The sequence below is a fragment of the Euprymna scolopes genome, chromosome 7 (genome assembly GCF_053919585.1).
Source record: "Euprymna scolopes isolate OS-2025 chromosome 7, ASM5391958v1, whole genome shotgun sequence".
NCBI classification, from domain to species: domain Eukaryota; kingdom Metazoa; phylum Mollusca; class Cephalopoda; order Sepiida; family Sepiolidae; genus Euprymna; species Euprymna scolopes.
In genome coordinates this window covers 148,751,572-148,773,791 of record NC_136488.1, presented here as the reverse complement: position 1 = coordinate 148,773,791, position 22,220 = coordinate 148,751,572, and the positions used below count along the sequence as shown (strand labels likewise).

General features: G+C 35.2%; 1 protein-coding gene and 1 pseudogene across 1 annotated transcript in view; both read right to left on the bottom strand.

The window, feature by feature from the left end:
- The window catches only part of LOC145280048 (uncharacterized), a 158,086-nt gene that overhangs the window by 3,082 nt on the left and 132,784 nt on the right, over positions 1 to 22,220 (bottom strand). Inside the window, exons 21-23 of the mRNA XM_080131729.1 lie at positions 14,307 to 15,845; positions 2,642 to 2,833; positions 1,202 to 1,378 (exon numbers count right to left, since the gene is read on the bottom strand). Of these exons, the coding sequence (XP_079987855.1) occupies positions 1,202 to 1,378; positions 2,642 to 2,833; positions 14,307 to 15,845 (1,908 nt within the window). The remainder of the gene's footprint in view (positions 1 to 1,201; positions 1,379 to 2,641; positions 2,834 to 14,306; positions 15,846 to 22,220) is intronic.
- On the bottom strand, positions 5,397 to 5,515 carry LOC145280476 (5S ribosomal RNA; annotated as a pseudogene).

Below are 22,220 nucleotides of genomic sequence, written 5' to 3'. Positions count from 1 at the left end.
ATTCTCTCCTAATAACCCAACATTATCTGAAGGCCACAATGAAATACTCCCCAAGTAAAAACAACCGATAATCACGATTATATACAAGTTTACAAATGAAATAACTAAGAAAAGAAAAAGCCATGAAATGGTCCGTATTCCCTCCTGATGATTTGGCATTAACTGGGAGCCATAATGAAAAATGACATACTTCATTAATGAATATATATATATATATATATATATATATATATATATATATATATATATATATATATATATATATAAAAGAGCTTCACATTACGTTAAGCAAACAGTGGGTGAAATCTTTATGACACTGGCTCATATATATATATATATATATATGTGTGTATTATAAGCCCCCTCCTTGGATAGAGCCAGTGTCAAATGATTTCACCCGCTGTTTGCTTAACGTAATTTGAAGCTCTTTGTTTGTAAATAAACGAACAAATTGAACACTGTAAAACGGCAGTCAAATGTTTATATAAATAGACATTTGAAAGTATTGTAGGTCCAATTTCTGGTTCAGGATAGGTGGTAGTCTAGCCGCACTGCAGAGTTGTGATACAGCAAAACAGTCTGTCTGTGGATGACTATATATATATATATATATATATATATATATATATATATATTCAAATATATAAGCAAATAGTACAATATGGGACAATATACCATGAAAACTACTCAAAATAGGACAATATACCATAAAAACAATAAAAAATGGGACTATAATCCATAAACATAGCCCAAAATGAAACAATATGTCATATATGCAGCCCAAAATGGGATAATATGCCATAAAACCACCAACATGGGATATGCCATAAATGCAGTTCAAAATGGGATTATATGCCATAAAATCAGCCCAAAATGGGACAATATGCCATAAAAACAACAAAAAATGGGACTATAATCCATAAACGTAGCCCAAAATGGAACAAATATATCATATATGCAGCCCAAAATGAGACAATATGTCGTAAAAGTCACCAAAATGGGATATACCATAAATGCAGTTCAAAATGGGATTATGTACCATAAAAACAGTTAAAAATGAAACAATATGCCGTAAATGCCCCCAAAATGGGATATACCATAAATGCAGTTCAAAATGGAATTATATGCCATAAAATCAGCCCAAAATGGGACAATATGCCACAAAAACAGAGAAATAGAAACAAAAAAGAAATATAGTTACCATTCCTTTATCCATATAGCTGATGATTTTGACGAGTGGGAGGATGATTAAGCTTGCTCTAGGTTGAGGAACCCGTTTCCAGTCTTCAATTGTCCAATATTTACGAAGTATCCATCTGATGCTTCTGACAAGTATTTGTGAATTTTGACCCCTCATTAGACTTGATATGGGAGAGCTCTATAGCAAAAAACAAAAAGGAGAAGCATATTAATACTAGTGGAGTATTCATCCCAGGACGGGTACAAGCAATAAATATAGAATTAGTTTAAAATTGTAATGTTTTGTCTTCCTTTGTGGAAAAGGGGGTACGTTACGGTTTCATAGCACCCCCCTCTATATGGTGAAGTTTATCAACATAATAATGTGCTCACATTTCTCATCATGTTACTTAGAATATATACTAAGCACATATGTATTATTGATACTCACATCCGCACTTTAAAAATATATTACTTGATATAACTCACAATTTTGGTGTGGAACAATTCCTTTTTCTATCAAATTTTTATCTAACTCATTTTAACCATTTTTGGGGGAAGAAGGTACGAGTTTGGGTGGACAAGCTCTCTAAATAGTACCGTTTGCAAAACAATAGTGTGCCCATGTTACTCGCTGTGTTATCCAGAATATATATTCTATAACGATCTGTTCATTAGTTTAGGAGTTTATCCTTTATAACGAAATCTAATACATAAAATATGTCTGTCTGTTTATCTATCAGTCTCCATATTTTCAAACTCTATCTCCTCTGAAACTAAAAGTCGCAGAGTGGCACTAGTGGCCTCAAATGATTGGATGTTTTATGGATGGTTCTTTTACGGGTCTTTAGCCGGTTAAAATAGTTTAAAAAGAGTCAAAAATGGGTTAGAATTGAACAAATCGTTCTACATTTTATACATTCATCTTAGTTTATTTTTAATTTTTAATCAGTTCATATACGTGTCATGTTGGTACATTGGTCCTGTTGCTATAACTTGGATCGGTAGAGAGCATGAGTTGTACTGCGGCGCATCTCCAATCTCACTCACTGAACATTGTGTTACTTTTATAAGGTTCCTATCGCTCTTGGAATTTGTACACAACTGGCCAACTAGTAGATGGTTTATAGCAAAAAAAAAAAAAGAAAACCGGTTTTCATCAAACGGAAATGGAAACATGTCGTCCTTTCTATAGCAACAATTTTATCTTTCTACCCTGTAGTTCTTAAGCTATGTTTGTTTGGACAGGATAGTTGTAAGGGAGACAATTCTTCACTTAAATGAGTTATTGCCCTTGTTCATTTTGATCTTCATGCTTTATTATTATTGTTGTTTTTTTTATGATAAGCTAAAAACGTCTTTTGAAATATAGATTGTCTGGGTATGACTAATTATACAATGAATTTCTACCTGAAACGCAGATAATATTTTGTTAGTATTACGTCAAAGATATTTTACTTACATCTGTAAGAATGGTGTAAAACTCAATCTCCTTAAAGACATTGATGTTGTACATGATGTTGTATTCCTCAACAGATCTTTCAATTCCTAATCCAGACTTTTCCAAATATCTGTATGTAGTATCGGCACGGAAACCAGTTGTGAATTGTTCATGGTCGTAGATCAGTTGTTCAGCAGATTTCTTGGCTTTCATCTATGAAAATAGAAAGAAAATACATGCTTGAATGCTGGTACCTGAATTTTTTTTTTTTTTTTTTTTTCAAAATATTCATTGCAAAACCGTTTTTATTTTACTTGTGAAACAGCAATCTACAAACATGTATGTTTCGATATTTTATCTCTCTTCAACATAGATAGGATCTCGAAACACGCGTGTTCGTACATTTTATAAGTAAAATAAAAATGAAGATAATAAATAAAATATTCATGTCCAAATAAAATATGGACGATTTTCTAAGAAAAAAGATCTTTAAAGTGAAAACACTAATTAACCGTATTATCGTTAAAAAAAAAAAAAAATCAACAAGAAATCTATATTGCAAAAACGTGATATTCTACATAGATGTAAGTGGGGACAAATGGATAGACTAAAAAATAGCAATCAAATAAACTTGTATAGTGCAATTTTATATTTCGTCTTTGAGGCGAATCGAAGGGGGGGGGGGGGGCTCACATGTTGGCTCCAAGCACCATGCCCCAGGAAACAACTTCAGCTAACAGACTAAACTATGTGAGGAGGTGCTGCGTTTATACGACACCATCTCTTTGACACAGATCATCAGCCATGGCAGAAAAGTTCTAAGAAGAACTGTAAGGATTGGATTATGGCCCCACTGACTCATGGTTATCTACAGCGTGTGAGTAAACCTAGAAACTAAATCCGAATGTATTCAGCAAAGTCTTCATCAGATGATGACTTTAAGCATAATTACCATTAACTCGAAGCGAAGCGCTCCCGGCATATTTTATGATACTATCAGACTTTGTTGGATTTTTGTCGCTCTGCCGATTTGTTGATACAGATAGAGCCTTGTCTTCTATTTTATTTATGTATTTTTTATTGTCTGATAGAGAAAGCTCAAGATTATTCGAGAATGTGGTTGGCAATAAAATCTCGACATCTTACTATGACAGGAAATATGATATAATGTCTGGTACATTGTGTTTGTAGATCTTCATATTTTTCCAACTTATACTGCTGTGCCAAGTCCAAATTTTCTCAAATGAAACCGTTAATTCAGTAATTAAATTTTTTTTAAATTAATGTACCAAATAAATTTATATACATATATATTTAGCAAAAATGGTAATTAGTAAAAACCTGAAGAGAGTGCTCAATACTATTGCAGAGCAAATATATAGATTTTTTCATTACCGCTTTATTTGCTTAGTTACATATGTTTCAATTACTGAATCGTATCAACAATCTGATAATTTCATTAGGCTTTACATAATAATTATTTCTGTAAAGTCTGATGAAATTATTGGATAATTGATACGATTCGGTAATCGAAACACGTGTAACTAAGCAGATAAAATGGTAATTTATATATATATATATATATATATATATATATATAGAGAGAGAGAGAGAGAGAGAGAGAGAGAGAGAGAGAAAGAGAGATAGAGTGTCAATAAAATAAGAAAACGACAATATAAAAATATATACTGATGTATATAGATTCATTTGTTTATTCAATAAAGATAATACATTAATTAGGGGTGTAGGATAAGAGTTTTACTCATCCTAAATCCCTAATTGATGTATCATCCTCATTGAATGAACGAATAAAAATATATACATCAGTATATTTTTTTTTTTTTTTTTTTTTTTTTTTTTTACAAAGGCATCACCACATTATCAAGGCCCAGAGGCCACTCAAGGATAAGGGTTAAAGAGTGTACAGTAGAAATTGGTCAATATAGTATATATTTTTATATTGTCGTTATCTTATTTTATTGATACTCTATATAAGCTCAAAAGCAATTTATTGAGCTTCGCATTATCCCGATAAGTTTCCTCATTAAGAATCGATCTTATTCTTATTCCTTTACCCCCCCCCCCCGACATATATAAACGGAAAAACCACTGAAGGAAGAAATGTAGGTAAATTTTATATCACATAGTTTTCCTTAAAAGTGAAATGGATTCCATATTGTTCATTAAAAAAGTGTTTTTCTCAACGTCTGAAGAGAGGCCGTTCTTGTGAATATTTTCAAACGATACAAGGTTTGAAATTGTCCAAATGGTCGCGAAACAATTGTAACGAACAATGAAAATACACTGCTTGTTGCTATCAATCCAATCTTTGTTGTCTTGATTTTCTTCAAACAATATATATATATATATATATATATATATATATATATATATATATATATATATATATATTACCCTTAGTAAATACAGAGCATTACAGTTGTTACGGTAGACAGACAAATTGGTTAGCTGCTTTTTCAGACACACACAAAGTGACTTTTATATAATAGTAGAAATATATATAAATAAAACAAAAAGAAATAATAGGTTTATATATATATATATATATATATATATATGTGTGTGTGTGTGTGTGTGTGTGTGTGTGCAGTCAGCACCAACCCTATTCAGGGTTTAACCGGCTTCCTCCGAAGGAGGAAGTTTCATGGGAGTATGAAATTCACAAGCGGTCCCCAGTTGCATGTATATCCCCATTAGGGGAGATGACGACGTTAGGTTTTTGCAACTTTTTTGCAGGGAGGTGTCAACGTCCTCCTACATACAGCACCTGGACTTCCCAAATTGGTCACCCATTTTAGTAATGACCAGGCTCAACGTTGCTTAACTTCGGTGATCTGACGGGAACCGGTGTGTCAACTTGATTATGCTATATATATATATATATATATATATATATATATATATATATATATATATATATATATATATATATATATATATATATATATATATATATATATATATATATATATATATATATATATATATATATATATATATATATATATATATAATGAAAATAATGAAAATAGTATTCCGACAAAATAGAGAAAAAAAAGGAACAAACCGTATTATGTGTTCATCAACGTTTCGTCTTTATTTCATCCAAAGGAAGTCTCGAAATAAAGACGAAACGTTGATGAACACATAATACGGTTTGTTCCTTTTTATTTCTCTCTCTCTCTCTCTTTCTCTCTCTCTCTCTCTATATATATATATATATATATAATATATATACATATGTATATATGTGTGTATATATATGTGTGTATATATATATGTGTGTATATATGTATGTATATATATGTGTATATACATGTGTGTATATATATGTATGTGTATATATATATGTATATATATATATATATATGTATGTATATATATATAAAGAGAGAGAAATAAATACTATTTCCATTATTTTCATCATATATATATATATATATATATATATATATATATATATATATATATAGACCTTGGCAATCGTGATTATGTCACTCGTAGGAAGTAAGATAGGATTTTATTCTAAGAAATAAATGTGTCTGTAACGGCGTTCAAAAGTTACATAAAAATTTAGACATAATAAATTTGTATGTGGCATATATATATATAAATAATTGGCTTGGAATACAATTGTGATTGCAGTGATAATTTCAGGGTTGATTCTGAAATTGAAATTGTGACTATTTTATTGTTTATATTTTGAGATATGTCTATTTGAGGAATTTATTAAAAACTATTAGGACCCGTTAACCAGTGTTGCCCTGTGGAAGCATGCCCCATCCTTGTAAAAATTAAACTACGGTTGTTGTTAGTGGCCAATCCCCAACGTCCTAATGTTAAAAACAAGTTTCGGAATAGACACCCCTAGCCTCATCAAGTTAAAAACATCATATGAAATAGACACAATGAACCTCGCTATGGTAAGAACGGCTTTTGGAATAGAAACTCCATTTTATGAGGGGGGGGAGGTACTGTCCAAGTATTTGCACCAAGTTACACCTTGATATATGTTGTCAGAATACCCACTGGCAAAGACTATAAACTAAAAAAAAATTGGGGTGGGTGGCAGTGTCGTGCAGAGAGAAGTACGCATTTTTAATGCGCATGCAAAGAACAGTGAATTACAGTGCATAATGCATGTCATTATATCTCGAAAACTACTTGTTTCTGCCAAAGTTAAAATAGATTGTCTTATTCAGCATAGTCTAAAACCTATAGAAGTTCTCAGTTTAAAGGAAACAGTGTAGTTGGTGCTAAGGTAAAAAAGTACCTAAAAAAATAAAAGTTAATTTCTGAGCGGTGTGAAAAAGGAGTCCTGAAAAGAGAACTAAACAAAAAACAACTATAGTAAAAAAAAAATTCATGCATAACAAATAATTATATCCGTAGGCTATGTAATAAAGGGGAAAATTGTACTTTAGCAGTGTAAATTATTTGACAGACAAAGGAAGTAAAAATAAAACTGGCGTAAATGTAGTCAAATACAAACAGAATGAAAATTAATGAAAATGATTTATCTGAACGTAATTCAGGCTTGGAGTGTGAAAACGTGTTTTATATATAAAAAAAAATAGTGTTTATGATTTGGAAAGTGAAAAATAATATATATATATATATATATATATATATATATATATATATATATATATATATATATATATATATTATTATTATTATTATTATTATTATTATTATTATTATTATTATCTATTTTTTTTTTTTTTTTTTGTCTAATCACCTCAATCTAGACACGGTGCTACTTTGATGTAGGGCGCTACTACAACTCTCTTTTATCAAGAGATTCGGCGGACGTTTATGAAAATGACCCCCCCCCCCTCGTAAATTCCACAGTTTACATTTTTTTCTTTTTCATGTTAATCTCATCGATAACAAACTTAACTTTCAGATAAGAAAAAAGTAAAATTGTAAAAAAACAAAAAAATTTATTATGATTTTATGGTCGGAATCAGTTTTCCATTATAACGTTATACTGAATTGAACACATACTTTGTGACCATCACTGAGAAAAATATTGTCACAATATTTTTCTCAATGATGGTCACAAAGTACGTGTTCAATTTAATAGAACGTTAATGTGTAAATAATGTTAACCAAAATAATGCGTCATGGCATGTGCAACTTTTAAGTAAATGTTATGGTTAATTTTTGTAAACATCAGTCTGTAAAGTAAAGGAAAAGCGATGATATGAGAATAGGCGGAATGTTATTGGGAGAAATCATTATTTTTGAATAGTGAAGTGCAATAGTAGTTGCAGGTGTCTTATTGTTTAATCCAGTTAATAAGGGTGTCAGTTAATATAGTTATAATGGTCGCTCGTAGGAAGTAAGATAGGATTTTATTCTAACAAATAAATATGTCTGTAACGGCGTTCAAAAGTTACATAAAAATTTAGACATAATAAATTTGTATGGGCATGGAATATGTGTCTATATTAAAGATAGCTTTCCATGTGGTAGGGACATCTCCAGGGAAGATCCTAACTTACCCTATATGTGCTTCCGGGTTGCTTTAGCTCACACTACAGCATTTATATTTACTCTCTATCGCCCCCACAACAGCAGAGTTACTATCTTTAAAAGCATATCTGAGAAAATTGACCAAGTCCTATCTGCTTGTCCTTCAGCTAACATTCACGTATGTGGAGACTTTAATGTTCACAATGTCGAATGGTTGACCCACTCAAACAAGACCGATGATGAGGGGAGGTTCTGTCATGATTTCTCCATTGCCTATGACCTCACTCAGATTGTTCAGGAACCCACCCGTGTGCCCGACAATAGCGGCCAGTATGCGAGTCTACTAGACCTTTTTCTCTCAACTTGCCCTGAACTATGTTCAGTTTCTGTTCTGTCGCCTCTTGGATCTTCCGACCACTCTGTTGTATCAATTAAGATAAAAATGATATGTAATAAGTCCCCAGACGTACCTCTCCATCGTACAGTATATCGATACACTAAGGCTGACTGGGATAGCTTCCGTACATTTATATCTGATCTACCTCTGCATTCCATGTTTAAAAAGGATGTGTCCTCTATAGTATCAGATCTGACGGAATGGTTAATTGTAGGTATAGACCGTTTCATACCCTCGAAAAAGTTTCAGCAAAAACCTAACAGCCAGCCATGGTTCTCTCCAGAATGTGCTACTGCCATTGCGCACAGAAATCACTTTTTCCACTGCTTCCAACGTAATAGATGTATGGAAACTAAAGCCGCTTTCAGGACTGCCAGCAACCATTGTAAGAAAGTAATAAAGAATGCAAGAGAGTTGTATGCTCAATCTGTTAAGTCCAAAGTAGCTGAGCAGCGGCTTGGTTCCCACCAGTTTTGGCAAATAGCAAACAGAATCCTGAACAGAAGCGTGTGCTCCATCCCAACTATTATCAATGGACCTCGTCAGCATCAGACAAAGCCAAACTCTTTGTCAAGAACTTTGCAGCTAATTCTACCCTTTGCGGCCAAGGCTGTCAACCCCCAATATTTCCTCCTCTATCAGAAAACACGCTATGTGATATACGTATATCTGTACGTGATGTTGCCAAACTAATCAAAAACCTTGATTCCAGTAAAGCAACTGGCCCTGACGGTATTCCAATTATAGTACTCAAAAAACTTCAACCTGAACTAGCGCCCATACTTACAAAACTGTTTAAACGTTGTCTTAAGGAGAATAGTTTCCCATCTCCCTGGAAAATTTCATCAGTATGCCCTGTATTTAAGAATTCAGGTGATCGCTCATCCCCCTCTCAGTACAGGCCAATAAGTCTCCTGTGCGTCATGAGTAAGTTGCTGGAATCTGTGTTGAATACAGAAGTAATCAACCATCTCAACAAAAATAACCTTCTTAGTGACACTCAATATGGTTTCCGTTCTGCTAGATCTACAGCAGGTGTGCTTACAGTTATATCTCATAGGATTAGCAAATCTCTCCATGGAGGCAACCTTTCTAGGGCAATTGCTCTTGACATATCAAAGGCCTTTGATAGGGTATGGCATAAAGGTTTACTTCACAAGATCTCTAGCTATGGTATAGCTGGAAATGTCTTCTCAATTATTAAATCATTTCTTTCTGATAGGTTCATAAGAATAGTAGTTGAGGGGCAAAAATCAGAAGCTCACAGTATTAATGCCGGTGTCCCTCAGGGGTCCATCCTGGGCCCAACTCTTTTCCTGATCTACATTAATGATCTTCCAAATCACATCCTTACATCATTTGTAGACATTTATGCTGACGACACTACCATTTATGGTAGCACATCTAAGACAGTAAACGACCAAATTCTCTCCAATTCTCTCTCCACTGATCTTGAGCACGTAGTACAATGGGGAAAGGAGTGGCTGGTTACTTTTAATGCATCTAAAACCAAGCTTCTCTCTTTACATCATCAACATTCTGATCCACATCTGGCATCAATTGAAATGAATGGCTCTCGTCTTCAGGAGGCCTCAAGTTTTGACAAGCTTCTGGGCTTGACCATTACTCCTGATCTTAAATGAAACACGTACATCAAATCTGTTGCCAAGGCCGCTGGAAAAATGGTGGGATCTTTCTATTGATCCGGTAGATATCTCACTGCTGATGCTATTCTCTATCTATATAAGAGCCAGGTACGTCCAAGGATGGAATACTGTTGCCACATCTGGACAGGAGCTGCTAGAAAGGACTTGTCCTGCCTTGATAGAGTTCAAAATAGACTTCGTAATCTCGTAGATGTCCTTTTCTCTTCCCTGCAACCTCTATCTCACAGAAGAGATGTTGCGAGTTTGTCTCTGATGTATCGTTATTTTCATGGAAAGTGTTGAGCTTCAATCTATGGTCCCCCCTCGCCAAACTTTCACAAGAAACACTCGTCTAGCTGTAAACACTATCAATAATTCCCCCCACTCTTTATCTGTGCCTAAACCTAAACGTAGATTCCATGAACAAAGCTTCTTTCTTAGAACTGCACGCCTGTGGAATTGTCTTCCGTTTTCCTGCTTTCCGGCTGACTACAATATGGTTGTGCTCAAGTCTAACGTTCTTGATGAGCCGTTCCATATAAGTTATCAAATTTACCAAATTTTCATTACTAATGATTACTATATTGTCCAATTTCTACTGTACACTCTTTAACCCTTATCCTTGAGTGGCCTCTTGGCCTTGATAATGTGGTGATACCTATGTAAAAAAAAAAAAAAATGTTATTGCAAACCTACCATAGTTTTGTTTTTTTTTTAACATGGGGTCACCACTTATCAAGGCCCGTAAGCCACTCGGGGATAAAGGTTATTTTGTGTACAATAATCAATGGGATAATATCGTAGTAATAGTTGGTATTGGAGATTTGATAAAGCGTCTTACTTAAGGGGGTGATTAATGAGGAATTTGTTTATGTTGGACTTGTAGACGTCCAAGTTGTAGTCAGGTGGAAAACAGGCAAACGGAAGAGAATTCCACAAGCGTGCACTTCTCAGAAAAAAGCTATGTTCATGGAATCTACGTTTTGATTTAGGCACAGATAAAGAGTGGGGGAAATTACTGACAGTGGTTTTAGCTAGACGGGTGTTTATCATGAAGGATTGGCGAGAGGGGGGACCAGAGATTGGAGCTCGGACGAGCACTTGCCATGGAAATAACGATAAAACAAAGACAGGCTCACAACGTCTCTTCTGTGGGAGAGAGGTTGCAGGGAAGAGAAGAGAGCATCCCCCACTAAGCCACAAAGTCTATTTTGTACTTTGTCAAAGCAGGATAGGCTGTTTTTTGAAGCTCCAGCCCAGATGTGGCAGCAGTACTCCATCTTTGGATGTACTTGGCTTTTATAGAGATAGAGAATTGCATCAGTAGTGAGATATCTTCTGGAGCGGTAGAAGGATCCCACCATCTTTCCAGCGACCTTGGCAACAGACTTGATGTACGTGTTCCATTTCAGATCAGGAGTAAAGGTCAAACCCAGAAGCTTGTCAAAACACGGGGCCTCACCCAGACGAGAGCCATCCATTTCAATTGATGCTAGATGAGGAACAGAGCGTTGATGATGTAAAGTTAGGAGCTTGGTTTTAGATGCATTAAAAGTAGCCAGCCATCTCTTCCCCCACTGAACGACATGCCCAAGATCAGAGGAGAGGGAATCAGAGAGAGCTTTGTTATTTACGCCTTTGATGTGTTGCCGTAGATGGTCGTGTCATCAGCATAGATGTCAATGAATGAATTAAGTATGTGTTTTGGGAGATTATTGACGTAGATCAGGAAGAGAGTTGGGCCCAGGATGGACCCCTGAAGGACTCCAGCATTAATACTGTGGGCCTCTGATTTCTGCCCATCAACCACTACTCTTATGAGCCTATCAGAGAGAAATGAGTTAATTATTGAGAAAACATTTCCAGTTATACCGTAGCTGGAAATCTTGTGAAGTAGGCCATTATGCCAAACCTTATCGACGGCCTTTGATATGTCAAGAGCAATTGCCCTAGAAAGGAAGCCTTTGTCGAAAGATTTGCTAATCCTATGAGATATAACTGTTAGCATATCTGCTGTAGATCTAGCAGAACGGAAACCATATTGCATGTCACTAAGGAGGTTATTTCTGCTGAGGTGGTTGACTACTTCTTTATTTAATATGGATTCCAGTAACTTACTCATGACACATAAGAGACTTATTGGTCTGTACTGAGAGGGGGATGATTCATCACCTGAGTTCTTAAATACAGGGCATACTGATGAGGTTTTCCAGGGTGTTGGAAAGCACTTCTCCGTAAGGCAACGCTTAAACAGTTTTGTAAGTATGGGGGCAAGTTCTGGTCGAAGCTTTTTCAACACTATAATTGGAATGCCGTCTGGGCCAGTTGCTTTACTGGAATCAAAGTTCTTGATTAGTTTGGCGACCTGGTGCACAGATATTTGTATGTTGGATAAGGTGTTGTCTGTTGTAGGAGGAAATATGGGGAGTTGATGCCCTTCGTCGCAGAGGGTAGAGTTAGCTGCAAAGTTCTTGGCAAATAGTTTGGCCTTGTCTGATGCTGATGAGATGACCTCAGATCCATTGATGATGGTGGGGATGGAACGCACGCTTCTGTTCAGGATCCTGTTTGCTATTTGCCTAAACTGGTGGGAACCAAGCCGCTGCTCAGCTACTTTGGATTTGACGGACTGAGCATGTAGCTCTCTTGCATTTTTTATTACTCTTTTACAGTGGTTGTTGGCAGTCCTGAAAGCAGCTTTAGTCTCAGTACATCTATTACGTTGGTAGCTATGGAAAAAGTGATTTCTGTGCGCAATGGCAGCGGCACATTCTGGGGAGAACCATGGCTGGCTGTTAGGTTTTTGTTGGAACTTTTTGGATGGTATGAATCGGTCTATGCCTACAATTAACTATTTGGTAAGGTCTAATACAATAGAGGATACATCCTTTTTAAACATGGAATGCAGAGGTAGATCAGTTTTGTCCAGAGGGGAATTTCTACAATCAAATTATTACATATAGTAATATAGGAGAGGCGATAACTGTCAAAATTATGCCACTGACCAACACATGCATAATCTATAATATAAAGCTGAACGTCTGTGTGTATGTGTCTGGTCACGAATAGGCTCCTATATGGTTGACTATTATAGAAAACTGATCACATATAATGATAGACGATGTATCGAGACACAGGAATGGGTATGTTTGATCTGGCATAATGATGATTCATTAAAATTGTGGAGTCTGCGTATGCGCCTGGTCCACAAAGTATGGAAATAAAAAATTAAAAAAAAAACGGTTACAAGTATTTTTGATATAGATGTACATAAGAATACTTTGATAAGTATGTTTTAACTTAAATAGGGATGGTATAATAAAATTGTGGTGTTTGCGTTCGTGCCTGGCCTCCATAGAATGGAAATAGGCACAAACTTTAATAAAGACTTTTCATATCTATCTGCATAAGTATACTTTGATAATTATGTTTCTGTTTGAAGAAATATGGTATAATAAAATTATGGGGTGTTCGTTCGCGCCTGACCTCCATAGAATGGAAATATGTCACAAAGTTTAACAAGGTTTTTTTAATATAGATCCAGAGAATATTGTAATAAATGTTTCAGTGTGAACAGGTATGGTATAATAAATTATGGGGTTTATCTATTTTATTTTTACTTTCATCATATTTTGCTTTGGCTTTGATATCCCCAAATTCGAAGCTATCTCTTTACAACCCTTCTTTTTCATAACCTATCATACTTTCATAAATCAGAGTCCATTTCCTGTAGGCTGTTTTTGAACCCAGTCAACGACGGGTACTTTTGCTAGTAATATTTAAAATTATATTAATTATATAATAATAACAATAACAATATTATTATTATTATTATTATTATTATTATTATTATTATTATCATTATTATTATTAATAATAATAATAATAATAATAATAATGAAATAATAAAACGATGATAATTTTAAAAGAAGAAACAAGAAAAATAATTGTAATAAAATGATAATAATAGTAATATAATAAAAATAATAATGATAATATTTAGAAAATAATAATAATAGTAATAATAATAAAATAGTAATGATTCAAATAATAATTAAAAAATAATAGTAAAATACTAGTACACTACTACTACTACTGCTACTAATAATAATCATAATTATAATAATAAATGTATACTTACTGTAATTAACATCGAAATGTTTCCGTTAAGCGAGATTCTAAGTACTGCTGACATTGATTCTGGAAGTTCACACTCTCTAACGGGCATAGGTCTGGGCATATGTGGAACTGGGACTGTTTCACTCTTGCAGGATTTTTTGATCTTCAGATTGTTCCACAAGGTGACAATTCTGTTCTTCATGGCGTCGACTGCGTTTGCTCTTTCTATCATACCATAGCTCTTAATGTTGTTCCAAATGGAACGGTATTCATCAAGCAATTTCACTGACCATTCAAGTCCTGTGGTCAGACGGTACCAGCTACGAACAGTAGGCATGGCTTTGTTAGAGTGTAACTTTTCTCCGGCTGTTACAAACTTGAGGGTAGAAGATAAGGCTTTGGTGAGGCCAAGCAAGTTATCGAATTTGTCGAGCAGTTTATTGATATGCATATAGTCTGATTTTTTTGTGTTGAAGAATCTGACAGCGAATCTCTTATAGGTGGCTGCGGTATGGAAGAGGTAGAATTCTTCGGAGATCAGGCTAAGCATATTGCACAAGAATTTGTGAGATTTTCCTTTGCAGGGCAAAATATCTACAATCTCGTGTTTAAGGGAGTAGTACATGATAATATCCTGTCTCAGCTGCCAGAACTCATATACGCTGTCACGAGAGGGGTCGAAGGCATTGTTACCAGAGACAACATGATGAGCACGCAAGAAAAGTATTTCTGTGATATAACTCTCTGGGTCAAAAATGGAAGGGATGAGTGAAAGCAGTTCGTCTGCTTGCTTTATGACCAACTCTGATTTCATGGAATTCATCAAAGACTTTTCGATTTCTTGGATCTTGAGCAAGAAACTTTTCTCGGTTCCAGTTTCGACCTTCTTTAAAATTAAAGGATCGATATCTTTGTTGAATTTCTCTACAAGCAATCTGTATTTGTTTAAGATCTCTAAATTTTTCACCTTGAGTACAGGTTGCAGGTGGTGTACTGCAGAGATTTTGTAAAGGACTCCCAAGAAGATCTTGATGCTGGTCAGATGGATAGACAACATTTCATATAACATACCGTAAGTGTATGTCTCATTACGTAGGTCATCGGTAACTTTCAGTTTCAAGTGGTCATCGATGAGTATGATCAGTTCATTGTGAGATTCGAGCATGGCTACACCAACATCAGCTACTGTTTTATCGTCCACAGAAACAGGGTCGTAAGCAGCTTCGTTAAGACTCTTAATCAGTTTGCTGACGTTGACAAGCTTGAATAACATCGCAACGTATTTGGATCTAGGAGATTCAAATACTGATTCTGGTCTCAATTCAGCAACAATGTTCTGATCATTTACATCGAAATTTAAAAGACCAAGACTGATCAGCTTATTCCAAATACGGGCGTATTTGGGAGCGATGGTTTCAACTTGGCTTCTGAGCAAGCATGGTTGCTCGTTATCAATCTTAGACATCAACCTGCGAGTCATGTTTTGATATTCCTTTGTGAAAAGGCATTTTGCTTCGAGTGGCTTACGTTTGGGAATGATGATTTCACCAGAAATTGTGTTCTGAAAATAAAACAAAGAAAGAAAGAAAATAAAAAAAAGAAAGAACAATAGATTCAGATAATAACAAAATGACACTGTTATATGATATTATAGAAAAGGATAATAGCTCTTTAGATCACCGAGATTAAGCAACACTGAGCCTGGCTAGAACAAGATAGGTAACCATTTGGGAATATCATGCATTGCATGTGGGAGGACGGTGAAAGCTCCTTGCAATATATATATATATATATATATATATATATATATATATATATATATATATATATATATACATATAATTATATATACATATATATATATATATATACATATATACATATATATATACATATATACATATATACATAAATATATATATACATATATACATATATATATATATACAGATATATACATATACATACATATGTACATATATATATATATACATATATATATGCATATATATATACATATATATATGCATATATATACATATATATACATATATATATGCATATATATATACATATATATATGCATATATATATACATATATATATATATACATATATACAGATATATACATATATATATACATATATATATATATATATATATATATATATATATATATATATATATATATATATATATACGAACAAACAGTTAATAAAACACGTTAAAAGACACTTTGAAAAAGAGTTAAAAACATATTTAATCTGAAAAGGAAACACTTGATAAGTGGATAGTCCTTAATCTGCGGAGTTTCGAAGAAATACTTTCCTTCTCATCAGAGGGTAGGAATTAGCAAAATGCGAGATCGGATTTAATATATATATATATACTAGAATGGGTGCCCGGGATTGCCTGGGTGTTTGGAGGTGTATGTTGAGCAAAAAAAAAAAAAAAAAAAAAAAAACGGTAAATTTTTTTCAACTTTGACCCCTATTATGACCCCTTAAAATTTATTGTTTTGGGCTCAAATCAAGTTATTTAGATCCATATCCAAGGAACCTATATCTAAAATTTCAAGTGTGTAGACCCAACATTTTCGGAGGAGTTTACTAGAGTTTTCAAAGGTCAAATCGTTGAACTTTAACTCCTTAACTGTCAAATGTCTGGTCAAAAACCGATCACATCGATTTTCCCAAATCTCAGTACCCTGTATATCAAATTTCGAGTCGGTAGACTAAAAATTGACAGAGTTAATGCGTAGGGAAATGTACAGACAGACAGACACACAGACACACAGATACACAGACACGTTCACTTTTATAGATATACTAGCATGGGTGCCCGGCGTTGCCCGGGTATTTGGAGATGTATGTTGAGCAAAAAAAAAAAAAAGTGATCAATTTTTTTAACTTTGATCCCTATTATGACCCCTTAAAATTTATTGTTTAGGGCTCAAATCAAGTTATTAAGTTAGATCCATATCCAAGGAACCTATATCTAAAATTTCAAGTGTTTAGACCTAAAATTGTCAGAAGAGTTTGGTAGAGTTCTCAAAGGTCAAATCGTTGAACTTTCACCCCTTAATCGCAAAATTTCTGGCCGAAAACCGATCACATAGATTTTCCCAAATCTCAGTACCCTGTATATCAAATTTCGAGTCTGTAGACTAAAGTTGACAGAGTTATGTAGTAGGGAAATGTACCCACACATATACACAGACAGACAGACAGACACTTTCACTTTTATAGATATACTAGCATGGGTGCCCAGCGTTGCCCGTGTATTTGGAGGTGTATGTTGAGCAAAAAAAAAAAAAGCGGTCAATTTTTTTAACTTTGACCCCTATTATGACCTTAAAATTTATTGTTTTGGGCTCAAATCAAGTTATTAAGTTAGATCCATGTCCAAGGAACCTATATCTAAAAATTCAAATGTTTATACCCCAAATTGTCAGAGGAGTTTGGTAAAGTTCTCAAAGGTCAAATTGTTGAACTTTGACCCCTCAACAGCCAAATTTCTGGCTGAAAACAGATCACATCAAATTTCAAGTCTGTAGAATTAAAATTGTCAGAGTTATTGCATAGGGAAATGTACTCACACACACACACACACACACACACACACACACACACACACACACACACACACACACACACAGACAGACACGTTCACTTTTATAGATATATATAGAGATAGATACATACATACATACATACATACATACATACATAGATAAGATATATATATGAATGGAAGAGAAATTGCAATTACCTTTTATTTTAATTGCAACTTCTATTCCAATTTTTTTGGTCATGCCCGAATGCATTTTATTTTCTTTGAATGGATTGATAGTTGTTATTTTTTCTGATTGATTGATATAATAATTAAATGAATGATTTTGTGCTACAAAACAGTTGCTGCCAATTGTGAATGTCAACGTAATTAAAGAAAATGTAAGATGGTCAACATATATATATATATATATATATATATATATATATAGTCATCTGCATACAATACTGTTTCACTGTATCACAGTTCATCAGTGCAACTAGACAAGCAACTACCTCAAGCCAGGATCAAAACTCGACTGCCCGAATGACAGTCAGTGCTTCTAATCATTATGCTATTCGGCTGAATAGGTAGGGAGTTATTGCATAGGGAAATGTATACACACACACACACACACACACACACACACACACACACACACACACACACACATTCACTTTTATAGATATACTAGCATGGGTGCCCGGCGTTGCCCGGGTGTTTGGAGGTGTATGCTGAGAAAAAAAAACAATAATAAACAAAAACGATCAATTTTTTAAACTTTGACCCCTATTATGACCCCTTAAAATTTATTGTTTTCAGTTCAAATTGAGTTATTAAGTAAGGTCCATGTCCAAGGAACCTATATCTAAAATTTAGTAAGTAGGGACTATGTTTATAAGGACTTTCTACATAGGAAAATTAGCAGCAAGATGTTTGTTCTAATTTTCCACATGTTAGTACTGTTGGTGAAATAGGAAACAGGGAATCTAGCAGTTCGAGAGGGGGGGGAACAAATTATTATAGTAGAAGGATTTCCAGCATCAGGGAACCTTTACAGCAAAGAGGTGGGATTTTGCTGCCTGTCAGATTAGTTGGAGATATTTACGTCAAGGGGGAGAACAAGTTTGTCAGAGCACATTGCAGCTACGTACTTGTAGAACAAGTACAAGGATGCAACATTGTGGTGATGGGACAGGGGCTGGGACCTATTAGACTGGAGATAAAGAGAGAGAGAGAGAGAGAGAGAGAGAGAGAGAGAGAGAGAGAGAGAGAGAGAAAGATTAGTGACTGATGCAGCAATTTTCATGTAAGTGTTTTCCTATATAGGGCAACAATACTCAATGCATGGGCAAATGGTGGCTTTGTAGAGATATAGGATACTATCAGGTGTGATTCCTTAGTGCGGTAGAGGGAGCTCACTATTTTTACAGCAGCATTGGCAATATCTTCTATGTCTTTGTTCTGTGAATGACGAGTCGAGGAGTTTGAATGATGAACTCTATGCTAGAGTGTTATTCCCCATGCTATCGTTGGCTGGAAAAGTTCTTAGTAATTGTGGAAAGAACGAAGCTTTGTCTTCGTAGCATTATATGTTACCATCCATTTACGTCTCCATTCCACTACAGACTGGACTGCATTCTCTAAGGTTTTAGCCATTGATATGAGTACACTGGGTTTTTCCACATGTCTGGTATAGAACATGGTGTCATTAGTAAATATATCCATTTCAGACCCAATTCGTTTATGAATATCAGGAACAATAAATGTCCATAGGTTCGATATCTGGGACACACATTAATGTAAAATTGTTTGGATGTAAGGCTGTTGAGAGTGATGATCATCTATATATATAAAAGGCAAAAGTGGGGCGCGCATTTTTGTATGTCCAAGAAAGGCTTTTTTCGCCGGGCTTCTCAAGGGTGGGGGTTAGGGTTAGGGCTTCTCGGGGAGGAAGGGGGGATGGTACTATTTCTTAGAACTCTTTATATACCCCCAAGATCATAATATGTACGATTTGCGAACGCACATCGCATCTAGATTTATTTATGTCGAGTTCTACAAAATTCTTGCTATTTCGGCTTCTCATGCGTTCATTCAGCTTTTTCATATAAAAGCGAAACTGATCTGAAGTGAAGGTGCGGTTCCCGGCCTTCGTGCCGGGAACGTCCAGAAAGCAATGGGCGTTTGATCAATGTGGGGGAAACTCCTTATGTCAGACAATTGCTATTCATATGGACACTCTCCTCTTTATGGGAAGCTGGTTTCCCCCCTCCTCCAACATTTTGGCAAAACAAAAAGTTGGGAAACAAAACCAGAAAAACTGCCTCGCAGTAAATGTTCTTCTATGGCGTGATCATTACAATCGTGCACCTGTCAATGTATCTTTTTAATGTTTAGTTACTCTCCCTTCATGTACGGCACAATCACGTTGACACACCGGTTCTCACCAGATCGCTGAAGTTAAGCAACGTTCAGCCTGGCCAGTACCAGATGGGTGACCATTTGGGGAGGTTAAGTGCTGTATGTACCTTCCGGGAAGGTTGGGCGTTGGACCAACACCCTCACCCTGTAAAAAGAACTCCTCGCTAAAAAAACATCTATAAAAGTTATAGGGCTCAAGGGCTATGGATGGACTCTCCCTTCATGGGTGAGTGGTAAGTTGTCACGTTTTTTTCACACTTTCTTTTCCATCTTTGCCTCAACGTTCCGGGTTCGATCCTACCTACTTACCAAAACCTTTCTTTTTACCCCCACCCGCAACACACACACCTACAACCACCCGGACAATGCCGAGCACTCCCGCTAGTCTAATACATAAAAGCCAAAATGGGTGCGCGCATTTGTGTATGTCCACGAAAGGCTTTTTGCATCGGGGTTCTTGTGTTGGTTAGATTCCGGGAGAAGTTTTCTTATACTTCCTAGATCATAAAATCTCAGATTCACAAACGGACATCATGTCTATCTTTTATTTTATTAAGTTTTAAAAATTCCCGCCATCCTATCATGTCGGCTGTTTGTTTGTCTTTTCCATATAAATAGAGTGAAACTAATCGAACTCGAACGCAACCGCCAGCGCCTGTCCTTCACCTGGGTAGTATTTGTTCTCTAATTGGTCCTTGGTAAATGTAGGGGAAACCCTTCATACTGAGACAATTACTATTTATTTGGATACTGCAAGAGTGCCCCCTTTGTTGGCCTAGCTACTTTTCCCCCACATTAAAAAAGACCTTTGTGGGAGGTTTAAAAGCAACGCCATTTCTGCAAGTCATCTTTTTGATTAACTACGTTTAATTTGAACACTTTACACTTCCGGTCGCGTCATGGAGTAGGAGTAAGACGTCAGATTTTCTTTTACTTTCTTTTCCGTCTTCGCATTGCGGGTTCGAGCCTGCCTGCTTACTACCAATTTTTTTTTTTTGTTTTTACATTTTCAAACACCCGGGCAACGCCAGGCACCCAGGCTAGTTAGAACGAAATCAGAAAGAAGTTTAGCTTGGTTGACTAAGGAACAAGAACCAAACTAAGTGTTCTGATGTGACTCGTACCATATAACTACTGATCATCCAGAGATATAAAATAAGGCACATGGAGCACGCAAGAGAGTGTGTATTCCAATAACACAGACTTGTAACTATTTGTCAATACATCTTGTATTTGATCCACTACTTAATAAAATAGTTATCCAAATTTTATCATGATCATGATAATAAAAAACCCAAGAATCTCCTGTTCCCATTCCTAAACTCTAAGTATGTTGCGACTTGGCTCATACCACATCACCTTTTTAAACTGACAATCCACCCATTTCATTAACACTTATCCTCGACTTGCTGTTGGCCTTGGTACATGATGACTGATCGATAAAAAAAACAAAAAAAAAAAACAAATTCCTTCTTAAAAAGTTTCTACTAGTCGTATGTTTTGATGCACTAGTTTCTCTTGATGTAAATAGACAAGCTTTATCATTGAGTGATTGGCCTATCGACTAATCGAACTCGCCTGTTTGTTTCAATCAGACCGCACCAAGAATTGAACATACTAAGTTTGGTCCTGACCAAATCATCAGTCTACAATGGAATCCATAAAGATGCATAACACTCCCCCTCCCCCACCTTTTTCTGTAAAGATTATTATTCAACATTTTGGATTTTTTTTCCAGTTCTGATGTGGCTTATATCATATGACTTCCGGTCAACCAAAAATATAAAAGAAGGCACACAGAACATACAAGAAAGTGCGTATTCCAGTAACACGGACTTGTAACCAACACTTTGTGTTTGTCAATACATCTTTGTTTCACTATTTTGAAACGTAGTTATCTACAGTTTCTCTGACTTATCATTCTCTTTCTGTGCAATATAACAAAGTATGCTGATCGAT